The sequence below is a fragment of the Rhipicephalus microplus genome, chromosome 3 (genome assembly GCF_043290135.1).
Source record: "Rhipicephalus microplus isolate Deutch F79 chromosome 3, USDA_Rmic, whole genome shotgun sequence".
NCBI lineage: Eukaryota > Metazoa > Arthropoda > Arachnida > Ixodida > Ixodidae > Rhipicephalus > Rhipicephalus microplus.
This window is the reverse complement of record NC_134702.1, coordinates 74046293-74066608: the sequence shown is the minus strand read 5'-3', so window position 1 is coordinate 74066608 and position 20316 is coordinate 74046293. Positions and strand designations below refer to the sequence as shown.

The 20316-nt window shown below is 46.6% G+C and overlaps 1 protein-coding gene across 2 annotated transcripts in view; it reads left to right on the top strand.

Moving 5' to 3' along the window:
* Positions 1–20316, top strand: part of LOC119160872 (Na(+)/citrate cotransporter-like) — a 61040-nt gene that overhangs the window by 19191 nt on the left and 21533 nt on the right. For both annotated transcript variants that reach the window (XM_075889832.1, XM_075889831.1), the window contains exons 3-5: positions 7323–7472; positions 13980–14095; positions 14596–14741. In XM_075889832.1, the coding sequence (XP_075745947.1) occupies positions 7323–7472; positions 13980–14095; positions 14596–14741 (412 nt within the window). The remainder of the gene's footprint in view (positions 1–7322; positions 7473–13979; positions 14096–14595; positions 14742–20316) is intronic.

Below are 20316 nucleotides of genomic sequence, written 5' to 3'. Positions count from 1 at the left end.
TCATACAGTCATGTTTTGCCTTACCAAGTTTGGTATTCATACCATTATCGAAACGACCAGGAGATCTAAAAGTCGTAGGCGGCTAGATAGATAGATAGGCTCAAATTCGCCGAAGTTCGCTAAGAAATGCTTCGCATTTAATACTATCCTTGCTCGATGACCAATTAGGCAGCAGGCTTGCTCACACTGTTTGGGCAATTTGCTACGGCACAAGACAGAACTTAGTATAGTTACGGCTTGCTGTTAACTCTGTTTGCTCCTATATTGTCTTTCTTCCTTGTGACTTTTCATCCACGGACAATATGCTACATTTGGCTTGCCCGCTCATAGGCCCTCCTGGTCGCAACTTCTTTCTCTCGAGCGTGTACGTGAAAGCATCTCAAAATATATTCGACAAAGAGTCATTATGATGTCTCGTAGGCACACGCAAGCCTCGGCATTACTTGTTCATCAATAGAAAAGGAGGGGCATAGGCTTCGCTAATCAAGCACGATCTTCTCAAAAAGTGGAGGATGGCGTTAGTTTCTTATGGGAACAGCTGGTTCAAAACATAGGAGTACGTGGTAGGTTTTGGTTTTGGCGTATAAATTAAGAAAATGGGGGAGAGAAGGAAAATCAGACATCTGGACTCCCCTCGAGAGGTAGAGAGAAAAATGGAGAGGGAAGGCAGGTAATTTAAAATCCGCCACAGGCTAAGGACCTTCGTGGACAAGTTGAAGAAATCTTTTTGACGCACCAGCATTCAATACCGAAAAGTGTATAGGTAACTTGAAGTATTTATCTCTTTATGGCAGCTATGGGCTGCTTTAAGTGCTCATAACGTATAGCAAAGCGTTTTCGCAATAAACGCTGTCGCAATAATGATCAGTCATACACGGAAAACCTAGCTGTTTTCACTTGCTTACCTCTTAGTCAAGAAAAAGAGCAATTTGGGGTTTACAGGTGAGGTAAGATGTATCTATCGCGACTATCCGGCTGCAGGCCTACACTCACTTTCTGCATTTAGCTAGCCCCACATTGCCAACAAAAATTTCCATGAAATAGTGTATATTCGGGAAAAAAAAGCTATGTGTGAATGATTATGTAGCTCTGTTCACCTTCAGAAATGCGCAACTGCTGAATGCATACTCTCATTGATTGGCCTGATTTTCATCCCCTTTCCGAGATCAGGCTGCGTGTACGAAGACAAACTGACCAGCCATCTGACCCCCGATCACGGGAATGAAAGCTCAGAAGTTTATTTCAACGCGTTTTGTAAGAGCAGAGTGACTTAGATTTGATAACGCAATCAGGTGACCATGGTCACTCTGTGCACACGCATATCAGGTGTACATAGTCCGTGAGTGTTTGATAGTTGATGACAGCTGAATGGTTTGAGGGCATACATTATATGACACCTCCGACTCTAAACTTCATATCATCATCAATAGCATAATCATGCTCATCCTGACTACACCCACGGCTGGGCAAAGGTCTCTCCCAACTTTTGCGAATCAACCATGCACTGCATTCGATTAAGCCACTTTATATCCGCTAACTTTTTGATTTCAACTAAGGTATCCTTAGCAACGGCTTTTCAGCTGAACCATTCTGCTGTCTTTATGTTCCTTAAAGTTAGACATATACTTCCTTACCATTGTTATCCGCGTCTTCCTCAATTTAGGCCTATAACAAAATCGGTCTTTTCTTGGTACCAAGGCATGCTTCGAATCAGCAGCTAATAGTATAGGTCATCTCAGAAAATCTGCGTCACGTTAAGAAGACTCTCTTTTTCGCTAAGTGTGTTCGCCACATGCGTTGTTAGATATATCCCTCTGGCAAGGAAGAGTTACAAGTGCGCCAGCCACGTGTCGAGGTAAACCGCACAGTTCATTATCATTAACTCGCTCGCGCCACTCAAACACCGTTATGGCGCAAAACAAAATGCCTGCAACTCCAGTGCACGCGCTCATCTCGTTCTCCACTCCTCCTGCCGCGAGTGCGTCGCAAGACACTGGATCTCCGAGTCACTAAGCCAGCTTTTACGACATGCCATTAAGGCATACGCCAAGATGTAGCTAAACAACCTTCCACTTTATCGTGCCAAGGGTGGTCCGTAGCCTTCTTTCGCTGGGCAGAGATCCCACGTTATCACTCTTTATTCGCTTTGTCCTCATTAACTTCTGCACAAGTGTGCCTCCTGGATGCAACCGCTATGCTCACGCTGCGTCTATACTGCGTGTATTGAGAAATCTGTGAAATGGCAGATGATATCGTTAATTGCTCCTGACATTAAAGTAAATTGCCAGCGCTTCGCGCTAGGGTGTCGAGCTGCGTTCTGACGTAGAACTGCGTTAATTATTTAGCACCTGATAGATAGCAGTATTTAATGTGCAGCCTTTCTGCTCACGTCTGTCGTTCAGCGCTCTTGTCGTCACGTTTATGTCAGAAGCTCTCAATTTCTGTAAATGTTACCAGAAATTTGAAAGGTAACTTGACATGCTTAACTTGTACGCACAAGAACTCAATAAAGAACACAAAGAAGCACTTGTTCTTTTTTATTGGGCCATTCTGCACAAACAGCGCACGACAATATGGTTTTCAAGTATTTATGAATTCTCCCAGAAAGAACATTTATTGAAAGTCAGACAATGATGACTGCGCACGCGCTGTAGACACAGCTTCCACTGGCTCCTTAAGAAAATATGACACTTGAGTAGCTAGCACACGACGCAACACCAGGAAAAAGTGAGGACGGACAACGACAGGTGCCCGTCTTTAGCTGTGCCTTCGTTTCGCATTGTATGCTCGATTTGATTTGATTTATGGTTTTTTTTTATTTACACACATGTTCAACATAGTGGTAAATGGAGATGGGTGAGAAAGAAAAGCTACACAAACACGGCTTGAGGGAGACCTCACCCCCTTAGTGCAGTATGGCTGCATATGGTAAGGCCCATAATACACATTGTATAATAAACTAATTCAGTGACTATAAGGTAGGACACTTTAACAATGAATTGATAAAAAAGAAGCAACAACAAAATAAACATTGCTAAAGTTAATTACATTACTAAGACAAAAGCGGGAACAATAAAAATATGTATTACATATGCACGAACATAAAAAAAACATATCACACATTAGTAACTTCCTGAAAACCCTCTAGAGAGGACAGTGCATTAACACTTTTAATTCTGACAACGATAAATTCTGTAAATGATAGCCTGTTCTATTGTATGAGATAAGAAGTCTAGGGAGATTGTTATATAATAAAATGAAATACCGATACACCCAAACAGACATAATTTGAACCCCTCTAACCTTTAGGGAGCTCCAGCATGTGATCACGTCACTCGATATTGTAGGGCAGTGAAGACATGTCGGCTTTTCGCAAACACTTGATATTTTCGAGTGTCTTTTTTCACGATGTAATGAGCTGATAGGTGAAGTAAGTCAGTTGGAATGGTTGAAGCGGGGAGACCTCTTACAGCGCACTTGGCGCAGTGAATAAAGTACTACTGTAGCGAAAACCTCTAGGTAGTGAAAACCTTTAGGTCGAAGCACTGAAACAGGCAGCCGTATAAGAATGCATTGTATAGTACTAAGCCTAAAAATTAAAAAAAAATAAAAGCAACCGTCAACACGATAAGCTTTACAATATTCAAGACGCTGAATTCTGAAAGTTCCTAATTAATGACTTCCTTGATTCATATTTGCCGCTCGCTTTTGCGAATATACACAGCATCAATGTATCCTGATTTCATCATCTTCAAGTTAATTTGAGCGTAAAAAAGCTTTTTTCGAGGGTGGTCGAAAGCATCTTCACTTACAATTAAGAAAGTTACGTTAGAATTAATTATAATGTAAATTTTCAGCCAGTCTTCATGCTGGATATATTACTGCCAAAGACAAGCAGCTAATAATGATGTGTACTTCTAATAAACGCAGTGTTCGATGCTCCGATGAGGAAATCAGATTATAAAAATTCACAATACCGCTACAGCGGTCTATGTGGAATGTTATGAAATTCTTCGAACCTTCTATTATTTAATGTGGTCAGCACAGTATGATGATGCTTTCGAATATAGTAACAACGCTCAACCGCTGCACTGGCATGGAAGGATTATATGCAGTGGCCGCCATGAGCAGCCTCACGGAATATTTTGATAAGCTGAAAGCTGGTGAAGCATCTCTGTATGAATGACGCTTGTTTCGCTGCCTCACTTCCGCAGTATCTCAGACCTGCTGTCTTCCTTGACTGTTATCCGTTTTCTAGACTATCGCCTTGAACGATGGCATTCATTGATGAGTGCGATGAATTAGAAAAAGTTGCTTAAGTAGGTGCTATAGTTTGTATGCTTTACGAATTTTCAAGCGAATATGCATAAAAGTCAAGAAAGAATTACAGCTTGCCCAACATGTTCTCTAAGGGTCTTTTCACGTATTGCCAGAAGTGCCTTCTTTAGCTTATGCTCAAGTTGTACTCTTCAACCACAAGTACACAATCTTTATCAACCAGACGTGAGATAAGCCTTAAAGCGTCGAAAAGCACCCTTTAGAGTGGCTGACTTCTCTTTCACTTGGCAAATACCAAATCTCCAGTTGTCTAGACAGTTCTTGCACAATAAGGTGTGCGTGGGCTCCTTGGCTGACAGAACATTTCCGATATACAATGGTGATAGGGTTAACGCTTCTCCTTCAAACTTGAGTAAAGACGCGATGCATTGCCACCGTTGACGTCTCAAGAGAAGAAGCCGCATTCTATTTTGAAACAAAATGAAGAGGCAGCCCTCTTTCTCTGATTATACAAAAAACGAAGTCGACTTATATTGCTAGTGCGTCAAATATGCCAAGTTGAAGTGGTTCCGAAACATAGAGCGTCGTTGTGAAAAATATTTCAGTTAATACGTTCTCTATAAGGATCGTATGCCATGCCGATTAGCAGGAAACCCTTGGAAGGGCGAAGCATGGACTGTTTTGGGAGAGATTTCTCTCACTAGTGGTGCTGAGCCAGAAACTGGGCATGTCGGAAAGTGTGTTTAAGCTCTACTGACGTTGTCGAAAAGCTGTGTCGTAGTGCCATTCTTTCCAAGGGACTTCTTGCTTTGATCACCATCTTCATCGTCTTCTTTCTTATAATCATAATCTGCTTCTTCTTATTTTATGAAGGCCCGGTTTCAGTTCCCTAGGGCATGTCTGCTCTACTGACATCGTCAGCTATCTCACGGTGGGTTGGTCGGTTGGTTCAATCAATCAATCAATCAATCAATCAATCAATCAATCAATCAATCAATCAATCAATCAATCAATCAATCAATCAATCAATCAATCAATCAATCAATCAATCAACCAATGAATTACTTTTGTTTTCTGTTCACATTCCTTAGAAACGCCCCTTAAAACATTCCTTCCAATTTTTTTGGTTCCTCAACATCTTGGCACTACCCACTCCGGAGGATAGTCCATGAATCGGATGGTGCCTTGCTTGGGCTGAATTGCGTTCTTCTTCATTTTTAGGGGGCAGACTGCGAGTGCTGTAATTTATTCATCGTGATGCGAACCGGTTTGGCTGACGAACCGTGCCTACATGACACACCATGACGACAGGAAAGACTGACCAGCCTTGTCCATGTTTCACCCCTAGAAGTAACTCGAGAGGAAAACGACTGCTAAAAAAGATAATGTGCCATGAATGTGTAAAATACACAAGAATCCGGATGCTGCTACTAGAGCACGCTAAGGACTCACTGGTTAAGCGTAGTGAGCTAATGGTCAAGAGTTGGATGCCAACCACGACAGTCACGTTTTTATTCCTATACAGTGAAGAAACGCTCTAGCATACCCCTGTAGCCGCACGAAAAAACGTAAAAGTTAATAATAATTGAAAGTGCCGTTTTTAACGCTTTTAGCATGAAACACGCTGAAATGTATTGCGTTGCGTTTACCTATATTAGTAAGCATTCAGTTTTAGGTGGCATTGCTTCTTGAAGTTTCGTTACTCACGCTCCAAATCTAAATATACCGATGTTCCTGCATTTCACTCCCGCCAGAATGCACCCACCATGAACCATAATGAAAACTGCGTTCTTAAGTTTCTATGGCAGTAGGACAACTTACCTGCTGGCCAACTATGTCATGTGCTTTAGGCTTCCTTAATTAGGCGCCACGTCCGCAGTGTTTCTGTAAAAGCGATGAACATGTAAATTTAATAATCAGCCGAGAATTTTCTGAGTTGGAGTGAGTTAATAAATCTCGCCAGAAAATATAAAGGTTACACTAATATTTGATTTACCTGTACGGCACTCGCACGTTGACGCTTTTTTGGCTTTGTTGTGTTCCTTTGATTAATTCGTGTTTTGCGTGTGGCCAAAACAAATCTCGGATGCTACGAATAAAGTATCACGTGCTTACGTATTAAGTGTCACGTATCACGTTCGGATAACAGGAACTTGAAATGTTTGAAAATATTAGGTATCACTATGCGCTTGTGTCATTAAGTTCTACTCAGGAAATCTCGTTCACGCGTGTGTGTGCGTTTTCAGTGTTAAGGGGGACACTCTGATGAGCACCTGTCATATTGTGAGACTCATAACTGCAAGCAGACGAAGAAACATTGTCCGTGCATGACCCTATATTCTATCAAAAGGAGTCAAAACAGTCAACCAGCAGTAGTATTATGCAAATCTAAGTGACTATGCGTATGCCAGAGAGGGAAATCTGGTCATGGTGTACGCGAAAGTGTTCGCTTTAACAGTGAACCCGTCTGTACTTGTGCTATATCCTCCCGTGAGCTCAAAAAAAAAAGTTGCATGAATAATAGAAGTTCTTACGAGCAGGATTTCAGGGCATTTGCACCTAGCGCCATGTTTTATCAGCGACAGCGGTAGTCTGCCGTAACTGAATGGCAAATAGACCAAAAAAAATCATATCTATCGAAAGAAGCTTGTTATCTAAAACGACTCTAGGTTCTGTACATCAGAGACTTAATTAAACATTCTGGTAAAGTTACAGTGTTGCACTACAAGCTGCGTGGCTTCCGAGGGTGTTTAAAATTTAACAATGAAGCCCATGTCTTTTTAACGGGTGGTGTTCATTGCCCTGGGAAGCCACATGTTTTCCAGTGCGACGCCGAAATTTCACCAAATGTTCCAGTATATAGTTTCCTGCTGTATAGATTCAGAAATAATTTTTGATATCTTCTGCCCAAAGATATGATTTTTTTCTCTAATTTCTCATTCAGTTATAGCATGACGCTGTTGCTGCCGCCGAGAGATCGTGCCACGCACAAATGTCCTTAAATCCTGGTAATGCCCATGTACCTTCACCTGTCCTATACTCAGGCCGGCTGGTGCGCTTTCATCCTGCTCTGGATGGCCTTTTACTGGTCGGCGGAAGTCGTGCCTCTGGCGGCCACTTCACTCATGCCGGTGTTCCTGTTCCCGCTCTTTGGGATCGTGCCGTCCAGTAAAGTGGCCACTTTTTACCTCAACGTGAGTGGTGTCAGATTAATAACATGCATACTTGTCATCTTGTACTTTCTTACTCGCCGTGTCATGAAAGTAGCTGACTGGGCTATTTAGTTAGTTAGGCTGAAGATAAACAGTGTGTGTCTTTTATGTAATCGTGCTTTATTGCGGTGCTTTTCTTTAGCGTGATACTTCTGAAGAAAACAAAATCAAAACGAAGTCAGTTCCATCACAAGTGAAGATTTACAAACTTCCGACATTTATTCGCTTGTTCTTCTCATGGGTTACCTTGTGCCTATAAGTTCGTTGCCATACTATTTGCGTGTTTATTTATTTTATTTGGTTTATTTTTATTTATTGTGATGGTCCAATTCGTTTAGGGATTATTTGTTCTCTGCTATTCTTTGCATTGTTGCATTGTATTTTTTAATGCTTTTTTGCAGTTTGATGCTCCGAGCGTGGTCAATTGAACCACCGCTGTTCGCAATATATATATATATATATAGTGGGAGTAATAATTCAATGGGCCAGTTAGTCTTCGTGAAGGTATGGGATATGGCACAACGGGAGCGTTGTCAACAAGGATAAATATATTTATTTCCCAACAGTTTCGGGAGGGGACCTACCTTCATCAGGGGATGAGTTATACTGACATGAGCTTCCAGACTTCCTTGCTGCCGCGTCCCTCTCGCCTTGAAAGACGAGAGAGGGCGAGAGGGACGCGGCAGCAAGGAAGTCTGGAAGCTCATGTCAGTATAACTCATCCCCTGATGAAGGGAGGTCCCCTCCCGAAACTGTTGGGAAATAAATATATTTATCCTTGTTGACAACGCTCCCGTTGTGCCATATCCCATATATATATATATTGTAGCGATGCTGACGCCGACAGGTTAAAAAAAAACAAGCGTCTTTATTAGGGCGAACTTGTGCCCACGATTCTAAAAACTATGGTCGTCAAGTTCGAGTAGCCGAGTGGCCCAGATCTGACTAACTTCCTCTTCCTCGTTGTTGAACGTCCGAACGCGTGGCGCATGCCAGCCGAGCCGGGTCTTGCTGGTGCTGGTGACGATGATTGTGGCGGGCTACTTGAATGTGGCGAACCTGTCGCAGCATTGCCCCCCTCCTCAGACGCATCGTCCCGATGCTTAAGACAGTGAAAAGATACACGCGCACTCTCACTCGTTTTTCGACGATCTGTCATGATAGGGCTTCATGCGGACTACGTGGACCACTTCCGTGGGATTGCGGCGTCTTGAACTCACGTGTCCAGCAGACCTAACTTCATAAGTGACGTTGCTGATACGGTTGAGTACTTCATAAGGGCCGAAGTATCGGCAAAGAAGCTTTTCAGAGAGTCCGCGGCGGCGCACTGGTATCCATATCCACACTTTGTCACCGGGATGATAAAGTGTGTCACTGCGTCGCTTGTTGTAGCGACTAGAATCAACGTGCTGTTGGTGGCGTATTCGGTATCTTGCCATTTGCCGTGCTTCTTCGGCTCTTTGCAAGAAGTCATCTAAGTCAGGTGGATAGCTGCTTTCGTCCTGTAGTGGTAACATGGCATCCAGCGGGGTGGTCACTCTTCGGCCGAATACTAGTTCGAAAGGGGCAACGTGGGTTGTTTCTTGAACGGCTGTATTATATGCGAATGTTACGTAGGGTAATATTTCGTCCCACTGTTTATGTTCAACATCAACATACATTGATAGCATGTCGGTCAGAGTTCTGTTGAGGCGTTCGGTTAAGCCATTTGACTGAGGGTGATACGCCGTTGTTCTTCTGTGATCGGTATTTGTCATGCGCATCAGGCATTGCATTAGGTCTGCAGTAAATGCGGTGCCCCGATCCGTAATAACGACGATTGGCGCACCATGTCTGAGCACTATGTTGTTCACAAAGAACTTGGCGACTTCGGCAGCTGTCGCACTGTATAGAGAGTCAGTTTCAGCATAACGGGTGAGATAGTCTGTGGCTACGACTATCCATTTCTTGCCTGCACGCGATGTCGGCAAAGGTCCTAGGAAGTCCATGCCGACTTGTTGGAATGGGGCATCTGGAGGGTCTATTGGCTGGAGAAGGCCGGCTGGTTTTACGGGTGGAGTTTTGCGCCGTTGACATTGACGACAAGTTTTCACGTAGCGCTGCACTGATGCGAGCAACTTAGGCCAATAGTATTTCAGGCGAATCCTGGCGAATGTTCGGCTCACACCCATGTGTCCAGATGTTGGCTCGTCGTGGCATGCGTGCAGAATTTCCTCTCGCATGGCTGTGGGCACGACTAGTAAAAACGTTTCACCATTAGGTTCGAAGTTCCTCTTGTAAAGGACACTTCCTCGAAGGCAGAACGCGGAGAGCCCTCTGGAGAATATGCGAGGGACTTGAACGTCGAGACCCTGCAGGTGTTGTATAAGTGCCAGCAAATCCGGGTCATCTCGTTGTAGTTGAGCGATTTTGGATGTGTCGACAACGCCTAGAAACGGGAAGTCGTCCTCTTCAGGTACACTTGAATCGACGGGAGAGCGTGACAGGCAGTCGGCATCGCTGTGTTTCCTTCCCGATTTGTACACGACCGTAATATCATACTCCTGCAGCCTAAGGCTCCATCTTGCTAGTCGACCTGACGGGTCCTTGAGATTTGCCAGCCAGCATAGAGCATGGTGGTCACTGACAGCTCTGAACGGTCTACCATAAAGGTAGGGTCGAAACTTGTTTATGGCCCAGATGACTGCGAGGCACTCTTTTTCAGTTGCAGAGTAGTTTGCCTCAGCTTTTGATAGTTTGCGGCTGGCATAGGCTAACACTTTCTCTTGACCATTTTGCCACTGGACAAGGATGGCGCCGAGGCCGACATTGCTGGCATCGGTATGGACTTCTGTGTCGGCTGTCTCATCAAAATGGGCAAGTATTGGTGAACCCTGTAGTCGTTTCCTTAATTCGTCAAAAGCTTTCTGTTGTTCGCTTTCCCACGTGAAGGGCACGTCGTCTTTTGTCAGTTTTGTAAGAGGTTCCGCAATCTTTGAGAAGTTTTCCACAAATCGTCTATAATAGGCACATAAACCCAAAAATCGACGCACTGACTTTTTGTCTCTGGGTGTAGGGAACCTCTGAACAGCGGCTGTCTTTTCGGGATCGGGACGAACACCCTCGGAACTAATGACATGTCCAAGGAATCGCAGCTCTTCGAAGCCGAAGTGGCATTTTTCGGGTTTGATCGTCAATTTCGCTGACCGGATGGCTTCCAATACTGTGCGTAGTCGCTCTAGATGTTTGTCGAACGTTGCAGAGAATACCACCACGTCATCCAAATACACTAGGCATGACTGCCATTTCAATCCGGCGAGGACAGTGTCCATCATTCGCTGGAACGTCGCTGGTGCGGAACAGAGGCCGAATGGAAGCGCTTTGAATTCGTAGAGGCCATCTGGTGTTACGAATGCCGTTTTTTCACGGTCCCGCTCGTCGACCTCTATTTGCCAATATCCGCTTTTCAGATCTAAGGAGGAGAAAAACTTTGCGGATCGCAACCGATCTAGTGTATCGTCGATACGTGGCAAGGGGTAGACATCTCGTTTAGTTACACTGTTCAGTTTTCTGTAGTCGACGCAGAATCTAAGTGTGTTGTCTTTCTTCTTAACGAGCACTACGGGAGACGCCCATGGACTATTCGAAGGCTGGATGACATCATCAGAAAGCATCTCCTCCACTTGCTTCTTGATAATTTCCCGTTCTTTCTGTGACACCCGATATGGATGCTGGCATATAGGCCTCGTGTCGTCTTGCGTTATAATTCTGTGTTTCGTGATGGACGTGCGCTGGACCTTCGAGGTACTTGAAAAGCAATCAGAGAATTCTTTTACCAAGGCGTAAATCTGTTTCTTCTGACTGTCCGGAAGGCTCTGATTGACGGTCACGGATGTGTCGATGTTGCAGGCCACTGGTCGAGTGGTTGATGTCGTTAAGCTGCATAGTTCGGTCGCCATACAGAAGTCGTGTAAATAGGCGATAGCCGTGCCTTGAGCGATGTGTTGAAGCTCATTGGAGAAATTTGTGAGTAGGACATCTGCACGGCCATTCGTCAAGTGAACAAGACCCCTAGCTACGCAGACACCTTTGTTCAAAAACAGTCCTACATTTGTATCCGCTATGCCTTCGCGGTTGTACAATGCATCATTTTCTACGAGCACCATTATACTGCAGCGTGGCGGCATAGTTACGTCATCATGAACAACGCGTAGAGCAGTTAGGCGTCGTTCCTCAGATTCCTCCACAGGTATAGCTCGTTCAGTCGAAAACGACACACTGGACCTACGCAGGTTAATTACGGCGCCATTAGCTCGCAAAAAATCCATTCCTATAATGAGTTCTCTTGAACATTCTGGCAGCACAATGAAATCGGCCACGTAAATAAAGCCCCGTATTTCAAGTCTTGCAGTGCATCTGCCAAGGGGCGTAATAATGTGACCGCCTGCCGTGCGTATCTGCGATCCACTCCACTGTGTCACAACTTTGTTTAGCTTTTTCACCATCTTGTGACTTATCACTGAATAATCAGCACCGGTGTCGACTAAGGCATTCAGCTCCCATCCTTCCATTCTCAACCGCAAATCTGAAGTAACGTTTTCGTTGCTGCACCCATCTACCGGAAATACACCGTCATCACCCTCAAACCAAATTGGAGGATCTTTGTAACTGACGTTATCAGCGGCCTCACCTCCACAGGTCGCTTGCTTCAGTTTTCCGGGTGTGGACTTGGAGAGCGATGACCAGGCAGCCTTGAAGGTGTACGTGGGCTGGATGACCGGTAGCGCATAGGCGATGGTGATCGTGACCGGTGTTGGCGTAGAGTTGGCGAGTTCTGGCGCGTCGACAAGTACTCCTCAATCTCCGCTGGTCGTTCGCCGTTTCGGGGGCACGGTGCATATGACGGGAAGCCTCTTAATCCAGCCTGTCGGTAAGGACAGAATCTGTACAGATGACCCGCTTCCCCACAATGAAAACACAGAGGCCTGCGCTCGTGATCACGCCAGACGTCACTTTTCCTGGGCCTACGCTCCACATAGTGATGTGTGCTACGTGCTCCTGGGGGCAGATAGGTAGCTGTCGGTTCCCGTGGACGAGGTGCGCTGCGTGCCGCAGGTGGGAGAGGAGTCGTTGCCATCGCAACTGCTGCATTGCTGTGTACCGTGGGTTGTCTGACAACCTCAGAGTATGTTCGGATAGGTCGAACCGGCTGCAGCTCACGCTCTGGCTCTCGTATCACCTGCCTCAGTTCGTCACGAACAACGTCCGTAACAGATAGTGCAGTTGAAGTCTGGGGCATATGCAGTCTGCTCAGTTCTTCTCTGATAACTGATCTAATTAGCTCTCGCAGGGCTTCAACGTCGTTTCGCACGCCTCCGGGAAATACCTGTGCAGATGCGCAGTTAAGATTCCGGTTGTACTGCCGAGCCCGCTGTTCCAGTGTTCTTTCGATGGCCGTCGCTTCCGAGTAAAACTCAGCAACCGTGCTCGGAGGGTTGCGGACGAGAACGGCGAACAGCTCTTGCTTCACTCCGCGCATTAGATGGCGCACCTTCTTATCCTCAGCCATGTTGTAATCCGCACGCTTGAACAGGCGGACCATGTCCTCAATGTACATAGCAGCACTCTCGTTTGTTAGCTGGTTTCTCGATTGAAGAGCTGCCTCCGCCTTTTCTTTCCTGTCTATGTTCGCGAACGTAGCCACCGCTTGTCGTCGAAATACCTCCCAGGTAGACAACGAGGTTTCATGGTTCTCAAACCATGTCTTCGCGAAGTCTTCCAGGGCGAAGTATACGCGACGGAGCTTCTCTCTTTCGTCCCATCCATTCAAGCTCGCTACTCTCTCGAACAGGTCCAACCAATCTTCAACATCCTCGTACGAGTCGCCGTGGAAAACTGGCGGCTGGTGCGGTTGGCTAATGAACACTTGTGCCGGTGTTACCTGGCTAGTCATAGTGGTGGCATCCATCGTTTGAATTCCCCTTGGTATGAAGTGAAGAGGACCGAACTCAGGTGAGTCACCTCGAAGACGTTGACTTGCCCTCTGGTGTACAGGAGTCACTTCCACGGGGTTGATACGCTGGTCGTCGGGGCTACGCTGTCTTGAGCTCGTGGGGCTTCGATTCATAACCCAGCAACTCCACCAGAAATGTAGCGATGCTGACGCCGACAGGTTAAAAAAAAACAAGCGTCTTTATTAGGGCGAACTTGTGCCCACGATTCTAAAAACTATGGTCGTCAAGTTCGAGTAGCCGAGTGGCCCAGATCTGACTAACTTCCTCTTCCTCGTTGTTGAACGTCCGAACGCGTGGCGCATGCCAGCCGAGCCGGGTCTTGCTGGTGCTGGTGACGATGATTGTGGCGGGCTACTTGAATGTGGCGAACCTGTCGCAGCAATATATATATATATATATATATATATATATATATATATATATATATATATATATATATATATATATATATATATATATATATATATATATATAAGAGGTAATTGTATGCGTGCAGGAGATCGGGCTTGTCCTGCTGTGCTCTCTAGTCATGGCCGGGGCCGTTGAAACAAGCAACCTGCACAAAAGAATAGCCCTGCGGTCCTTACTCGCCATTGGAACAAGTAATCTCAGGTAGGAATGCACCAGATAGAGAGCTAGCTAACTGTGATGATTGTGGGTGAAAACCAACTCGTTTCAGTAAACACATCTCAAATTGCAAGTGTAGAAATGTCTAATAATTTACTTGATGATTTGATTGATATGTGGGGTTTAACGTCCCAAAACCACCACATATGGTTTTTAGAGATGCCGTAGTGGAGGGCTCCGGAAATTTCGACCACCTGGGGTTCTTTAACGTGCACCCAAGTCTGGGCACACGGGCCTACAAAATTTCCGCCCCCATCGGAAATGCAGCCGCCGTAGTTGGGATTCGATCTCGCGACCTGCGGGCATGATTAACTTGACTCATGTGACACTAGTTTGATTAAATTAAAGAGTAAACGCTAATACATTGTTGCGTACATTCACTTTATTCAAGAAAATATGACTATAACGAATTTGTACAAATACGTGCAGTAATGTATTCGCTCGCTGGCACAATCTATTTACCCTTTTCGTATTTGCTTTTTCAGGCTTCTACTTGGTTTTATGCTAGTCACCATGTCACTGTCCATGTGGATTCCGAACACTGCATCAACGTCCATCATGGCACCAATTGTCATGGCTGTGGTAGACCAGATGCACACCTCCACGAAGTCTCATTCGAAGGACGTTGAATGTAAGTGGTATACCACGAATAATTCTGTTGCGTACCTCTATTGAAGCGTTATAAGAGCCACACAGGCAGATGAGAACAAGTTCTTCAGTATGTGAGCATGGCGAATAATTTATAAACTAAGACCGATTTTAGGTCTTCATGTTGAGGTGGTATACTCTAAGTTTGCTGGCTTTTGCGAGAGCCGCAGCGGGTACTATGGTGACCAGTCGATCCTTGGTTTTTCTGTTAGACAACTTATTCCTGTTCTAGGGCTACTTAAGGTTTTCTAATGTACACCAGAGCAGCGTGCTTCGAGCTCCTGCTGTTATAACGAAGTACGAGTATGCCCACTTGAAAGAAGAGAAGGGTATTTGTACTCCTAACATGTGGCAATCAGGTACAAGCAGACGCAGATGTAATACACGAACACATCTTATGATACGAGTGGCATTGCTAGCATAATCTCTATATCCAGTATATCAACATAACGGATCGGCAAGCTTACACAATATATCACTGCATGCATGATACAGCCCTTTTTTTTACAGTGAAAGCTGTTATGAGATCAAAACACAGGTCACGTGCCACGTCGTAGTTGTCCACCGCCGACACGGGTGTCCGTATCCTATGTCGCAAGATATAAGAAACTCAGTAAATGAAAACATTAAGCACACAATATGATTCGAACCCGGATCTGCTGACTCACAGCCCAGTATTCCACCCCTGAGCTACGCCGGCAGTTGAAACTCGTTTCAGAACTATAGCCTTAGGCAGGCTTGATGACCGTAAAAGAATCGCGCTAACATGAGTAATAAAGCGTTTTTTTTTTGTTTGACATCAAAGCAACAACCAGACGTCACACAACGCGAATTGCACAAAGGGTAGTGTTGAATCTCGTCCAGGGACTGACAAGGCCAAGGGTCCAACGGGCAAACAACAGCGTTTATTGCCGAAGCGTACGACTGGGGTTACATCACGGGAATGGAGGACAGTGCTTTGAGCGTTACCATTTAAGCACTAGTGGGCGCATGCGCACTAACGACAGTTCGGTTATCAGGTGTGCTATCGCGAACACCACACTTCCTCTGCTTTTATTCGGAAGCTAATAGTTCACGTTCCCTCTCAGAACCAATCAGGCGGTCGGCGATTTCGTAGCGGGTAGCGCCGATCCAGGTCGCCTCGAGAAGTGTCTGTCAGCAACGTCGGTGGTGAAGGCGAAACCCTAGCTGCAGGCAATGAAGGTGCTGGCTCCGGTTCGGTGTCACTCTGTGGCCACACGGAGAAACCGTCGTCTTGCGCGACGTCTTCGGCAAGCCCTGCCGTGCCTTGAAGTAGCTGGTTCTTGTGGCGCCGCCACTCGAAGCATCCTGAAGATGTCGACGCTCGTACCCTGAAAGACACTGGTCCACTTTGAGCCATCACCACAGCTGGTACCCATTTGGGCTGTCCCCTGTAATTTCGTGCAAGTACATGATCACCAACACTCACGTCACGCACACGACACTGTCGGTTCACCGTCTGTCTGAACTGATTGTAAGCCACCCTTTCCCCCACGGCGGGTTTGAGTACATCGAGGCGGGTGCGCAAACGTCGCCCCAACAACAAGTTGGCTGGTGCCTCGTGTGTCGTAGCGTGGGGCGTGTTGCGATAAGCGAGCAGAAACTTGTTGAGCTTTACCTTCATAGGTTGATGCACGTCATCCTTTTTTAGCGCGTTCTTCAGGGTCTGTACGAAACGCTCCGCAAGTCCATTGGTGCTGGGATTGTAGGGGGCTGTTTGCACGTGTCGGCAACCCATCTCCCTTACAAACTGCTTGAACTCCTCTGACGTGAACTGTGGGCCGTTATCCGACACGATTGTCTCAGGGAACCCAAAACGAGCGAAAACATCTCGTAAGCACTCAATTGTTGCATCTGCAGTAGTTGAACGCATCATAAAAACTTCGGGCCACTTCGAGTGAGCATCGACCACTATAAGAAACATTGACTGTTGAAATGGTCCTGCAAAATCTATATGTATGCGCTGCCACGGCGCTGAGGGCCAGGCCCAAGGGTGCAACGGAGCTTTGCAAGGGGCACTGCGCTGTTCTTGGCAATCTGTACATGACTGCACCATACGCTCAAGGTCCCCCTCGATGGACGGCCACCAGACGTAACTACGCGCAAGCGCCTTGCTGCGAACTATACCTGGGTGACCCTCGTGTAATTCGGCCAGAACTGCTCTCTGCAGCTTTGCGGGAATGACTACCCGCGTTCCCAGCAAAATGCATCCTCCATGCAATGTCAGTTGATTGCGTCTGGCGAAGTATTGTTTCAGTCTATGGTCATTGACAAATATTGGCCAGCCTGTGCTTATGCACTCTTTTACTTTCGCCAGATCGTTATCCTGCTCTGTGGCATGGGCAATTCCTTTGCTCGACACTGGTAGGGAGGCCAGCCGCAATGAATAGAAAGTCTCTTCCGACTCCTGCGTTTCGTCTTTCACACATGGTAGCGGCAAACGGGAGCAAAAATCGGCTTCTGCGTTATCGGCTGATTTTCTAAAAAGAAGGTCGTATCTGTATGCCGACAACGTCACAGCCCACCGCTGTAGGCGCGCAGCCGCGATAGGCGGAATACCTGTTGTTGGCCCCAAAATTTGCTGTAAGGGTTTATGATCAGTGATTAAAGTGAATGCGCGGCCATAAATATAGCAGTGAAACTTTTTTATGCCAAAGATTATGGCCAGCGCCTCTTTTTCAAGCTGGCTATATTTCTTCTCTGCCTCGGAAAGCGTGCGCGAAGCAAAAGCAACTGGCCTAGACTTCCCGTCCTCAAAAACATGGGAGAGCACTGCACCTACCCCATACTGCGATGCGTCACAGGCCAGCTTTAATGGCCTATCCGGGTCGTAGTGGGCCAGCACCTGCGGCGATGACAGCATTCTTTTAACTTCGTTGAACGCGTCTCGGCAGCAGTCGTCCCAACACCAAGGAGCGTCTTTCCGTAAAAGCTGGTAAAAAGGCACAGCCATTGTTGAAAGATTAGGCACAAACTTTCCATAATAATTAACGACACCCAGGAAGGACTGCAGTTGCTGCTTGTTTGTCGGTGCGGCAGCGTTTATGACTGCTTCAATTTTCTCTGGTGACGCAGATATTCCTGCTGCAGTAATTTTGTGCCCCAGGTAACAGAGCTCATTTTGAAAGAACGCGCATTTTTCTTTCTTTATTTTGACGCCTCGCTCCAGCAACCGTTTCAAGAGTGCGTCTAGGTTTACCAGGTGTTCTTCAGCGTTTCTTCCTGTGACTAAGATGTCATCGAGATAACAACAAACTCCGTTTAGGCCCTTCAGCATTGTGTCCATTATTTTCTGAAAAATACCTGGTGCTGACGCTATTCCGAAAGGTAGCCTGTTGACTGCAAACAGCCCTTTCCGCGTGTTCAAAGTCAAGTACTTCTTCGACTCTTCTGACATGAGTACTTGTTGGTATGCCCTGTTAAGGTCGATCTTACTAAAGTGCATTCCCCCGGCCAACGCAGCTAATAGGTCATCAATTTTAGGTAGCGGGTAGTGTGTGATGTCCAGAGAGGGGTTTATCGTTGTCTTATAATCCCCACAGAGACGTATGCTTCCATCTTTTTTTATCACTGGCACGGCGGGCGTGGCATATTCTGATGTATTCACGGGTGTGAGTATTCCCAGCTGCACCAATTTTTCTATCTCTGCTTCTACTGCTGACTGCAGTGCGAATGGCACATTGCGTGCCTTCAGGAACCTCGGCCGGTGATCGGCTTTGAAGAACAGCTCGGCCCTTTCGTCTGTGATAGCGCCTAGCTCATCCTTAAACAGCATTTTGTATTTTTCGAGCAACAATTCTAGCCTTTCCTTCGTTCGCGAGGACAAGTCGAACACTGACCTTGAGACGTGGTTGAGGCCCCAAATCTGGTTCCAGTTTAGCCGTACTGTGCGCAGCCATTCACGCCCTAGCAGTGGTGGTCCTGCTTGATCGACGAGGTAGAGTGGTAGTTTCGCCGTCTGTTCCCCGTGCTGCACCTTGACGACCGCCACGCCGCAAGGTTGGACGAGTGCTCCGGTATAGGTGCGCAGGACGATGTCTGTTGGTCCGCATCTGGCTGAAGGGAACTGCTGCTTGAACTGCTTGTAAGGCATGATAGACACCGCGGCTCCCGTGTCAAGTTCCATTTCCACCAGTGCTCCATCTATTTTCAGTCCAACAAAAATAGGAGTGCGGCCGGACGCCACTTGTTCCGAAACGCCTATGGGTGGCACCTGCGTGACCACTTTCAGCGTTTTCACTCTCCGTTTCTGCTGATACCCGCCACAATATTGCCCGTTGCTGCGACAGGCCCTTTGAATATGCCCTTTCTTTCCACACTTATAGCACGTATTATTAACGTGAGGGCATACTGAATGAGTGTGGCTCGGAGAACCGCAGCGATAACAAGCCAGTCGCTGCTTACCGGAAATCGCTTGCGCCTCGTACAAATCAGCAGGGTCATAATTGCATTCTCCCTCCATTTTGTGCAGCTGTGTGGCCACTGACTCTACGACTCTAGTCTCGGCAACATTCTTCCGGGCCGCTTCCATGGCCAGGGCGCGCTCGACTGCTTTCGGGAACGTCAGTTTGTCGTCCTCGGTAAAGAGTACTCGCTGCACGTCCTCTCGCAGTAGTCCACAGACAAAACGATCCCGCAGCGCTTCGTCCAAATTTGCTCCAAACTGACAACTCTGGGACAACTTCCGAAGTTCAGCAACATATTCGGGCAGAGACTCGCCTTCGTGCTGTGCTCTGCGGTAAAACTTTGCTCGTTCCCCGATTATGGACGGCTTTGGGGCAAGATGTGCATCCAAGAGGCTCTTCAGTTGCTCGAAACTTTTTCCCGATGGTAGGTCCGGTGCAGCCAACGACTTCAGCAACCCATACGTACGCGGTCCGATGATGCTGAGGAATGCGTGTACCTTGTCGCTGTCGGGAACCTTGTTGACAATCAGAAAAGAGGTCAACCTCTCCTTGTATGCCGTCCAGTCGCTTGCAGTAACGTCGAATGACTCCATCTGGCCCAGCTGCCCTCTGCTCACCATCTGGCCCAGCTGCTCACCAGACCGCATTGTCGCTTCTTCACCACACTGCTCGCTACTCTTCATTTTTCATCCCATCCTTGTCGCCAGTGTTGAATCTCGTCCAGGGACTGACAAGGCCAAGGGTCCAACGGGCAAACAACAGCGTTTATTGCCGAAGCGTACGACTGGGGTTACATCACGGGAATGGAGGACAGTGCTTTGAGCGTTACCATTTAAGCACTAGTGGGCGCATGCGCACTAACGACAGTTCGGTTATCAGGTGTGCTATCGCGAACACCACAGGTAGGTCGTCCAATGGTCCTACCAATTACAAAAGCTTGTTCTTGCTCACCTATTAACTTGGCACATACTCACTTCCAGCATAATCCTTCAACGTCGTCAGCCACTGCATAAAATATTGCACAATATTTCTAGCCAGTGTGTAGCGGATACTACGCTTCCCTGTAGAATGATGAAGGATAGCATAGTGAATGTTAGCCTACTACAGATAAATTATGATTATTTATGGCGT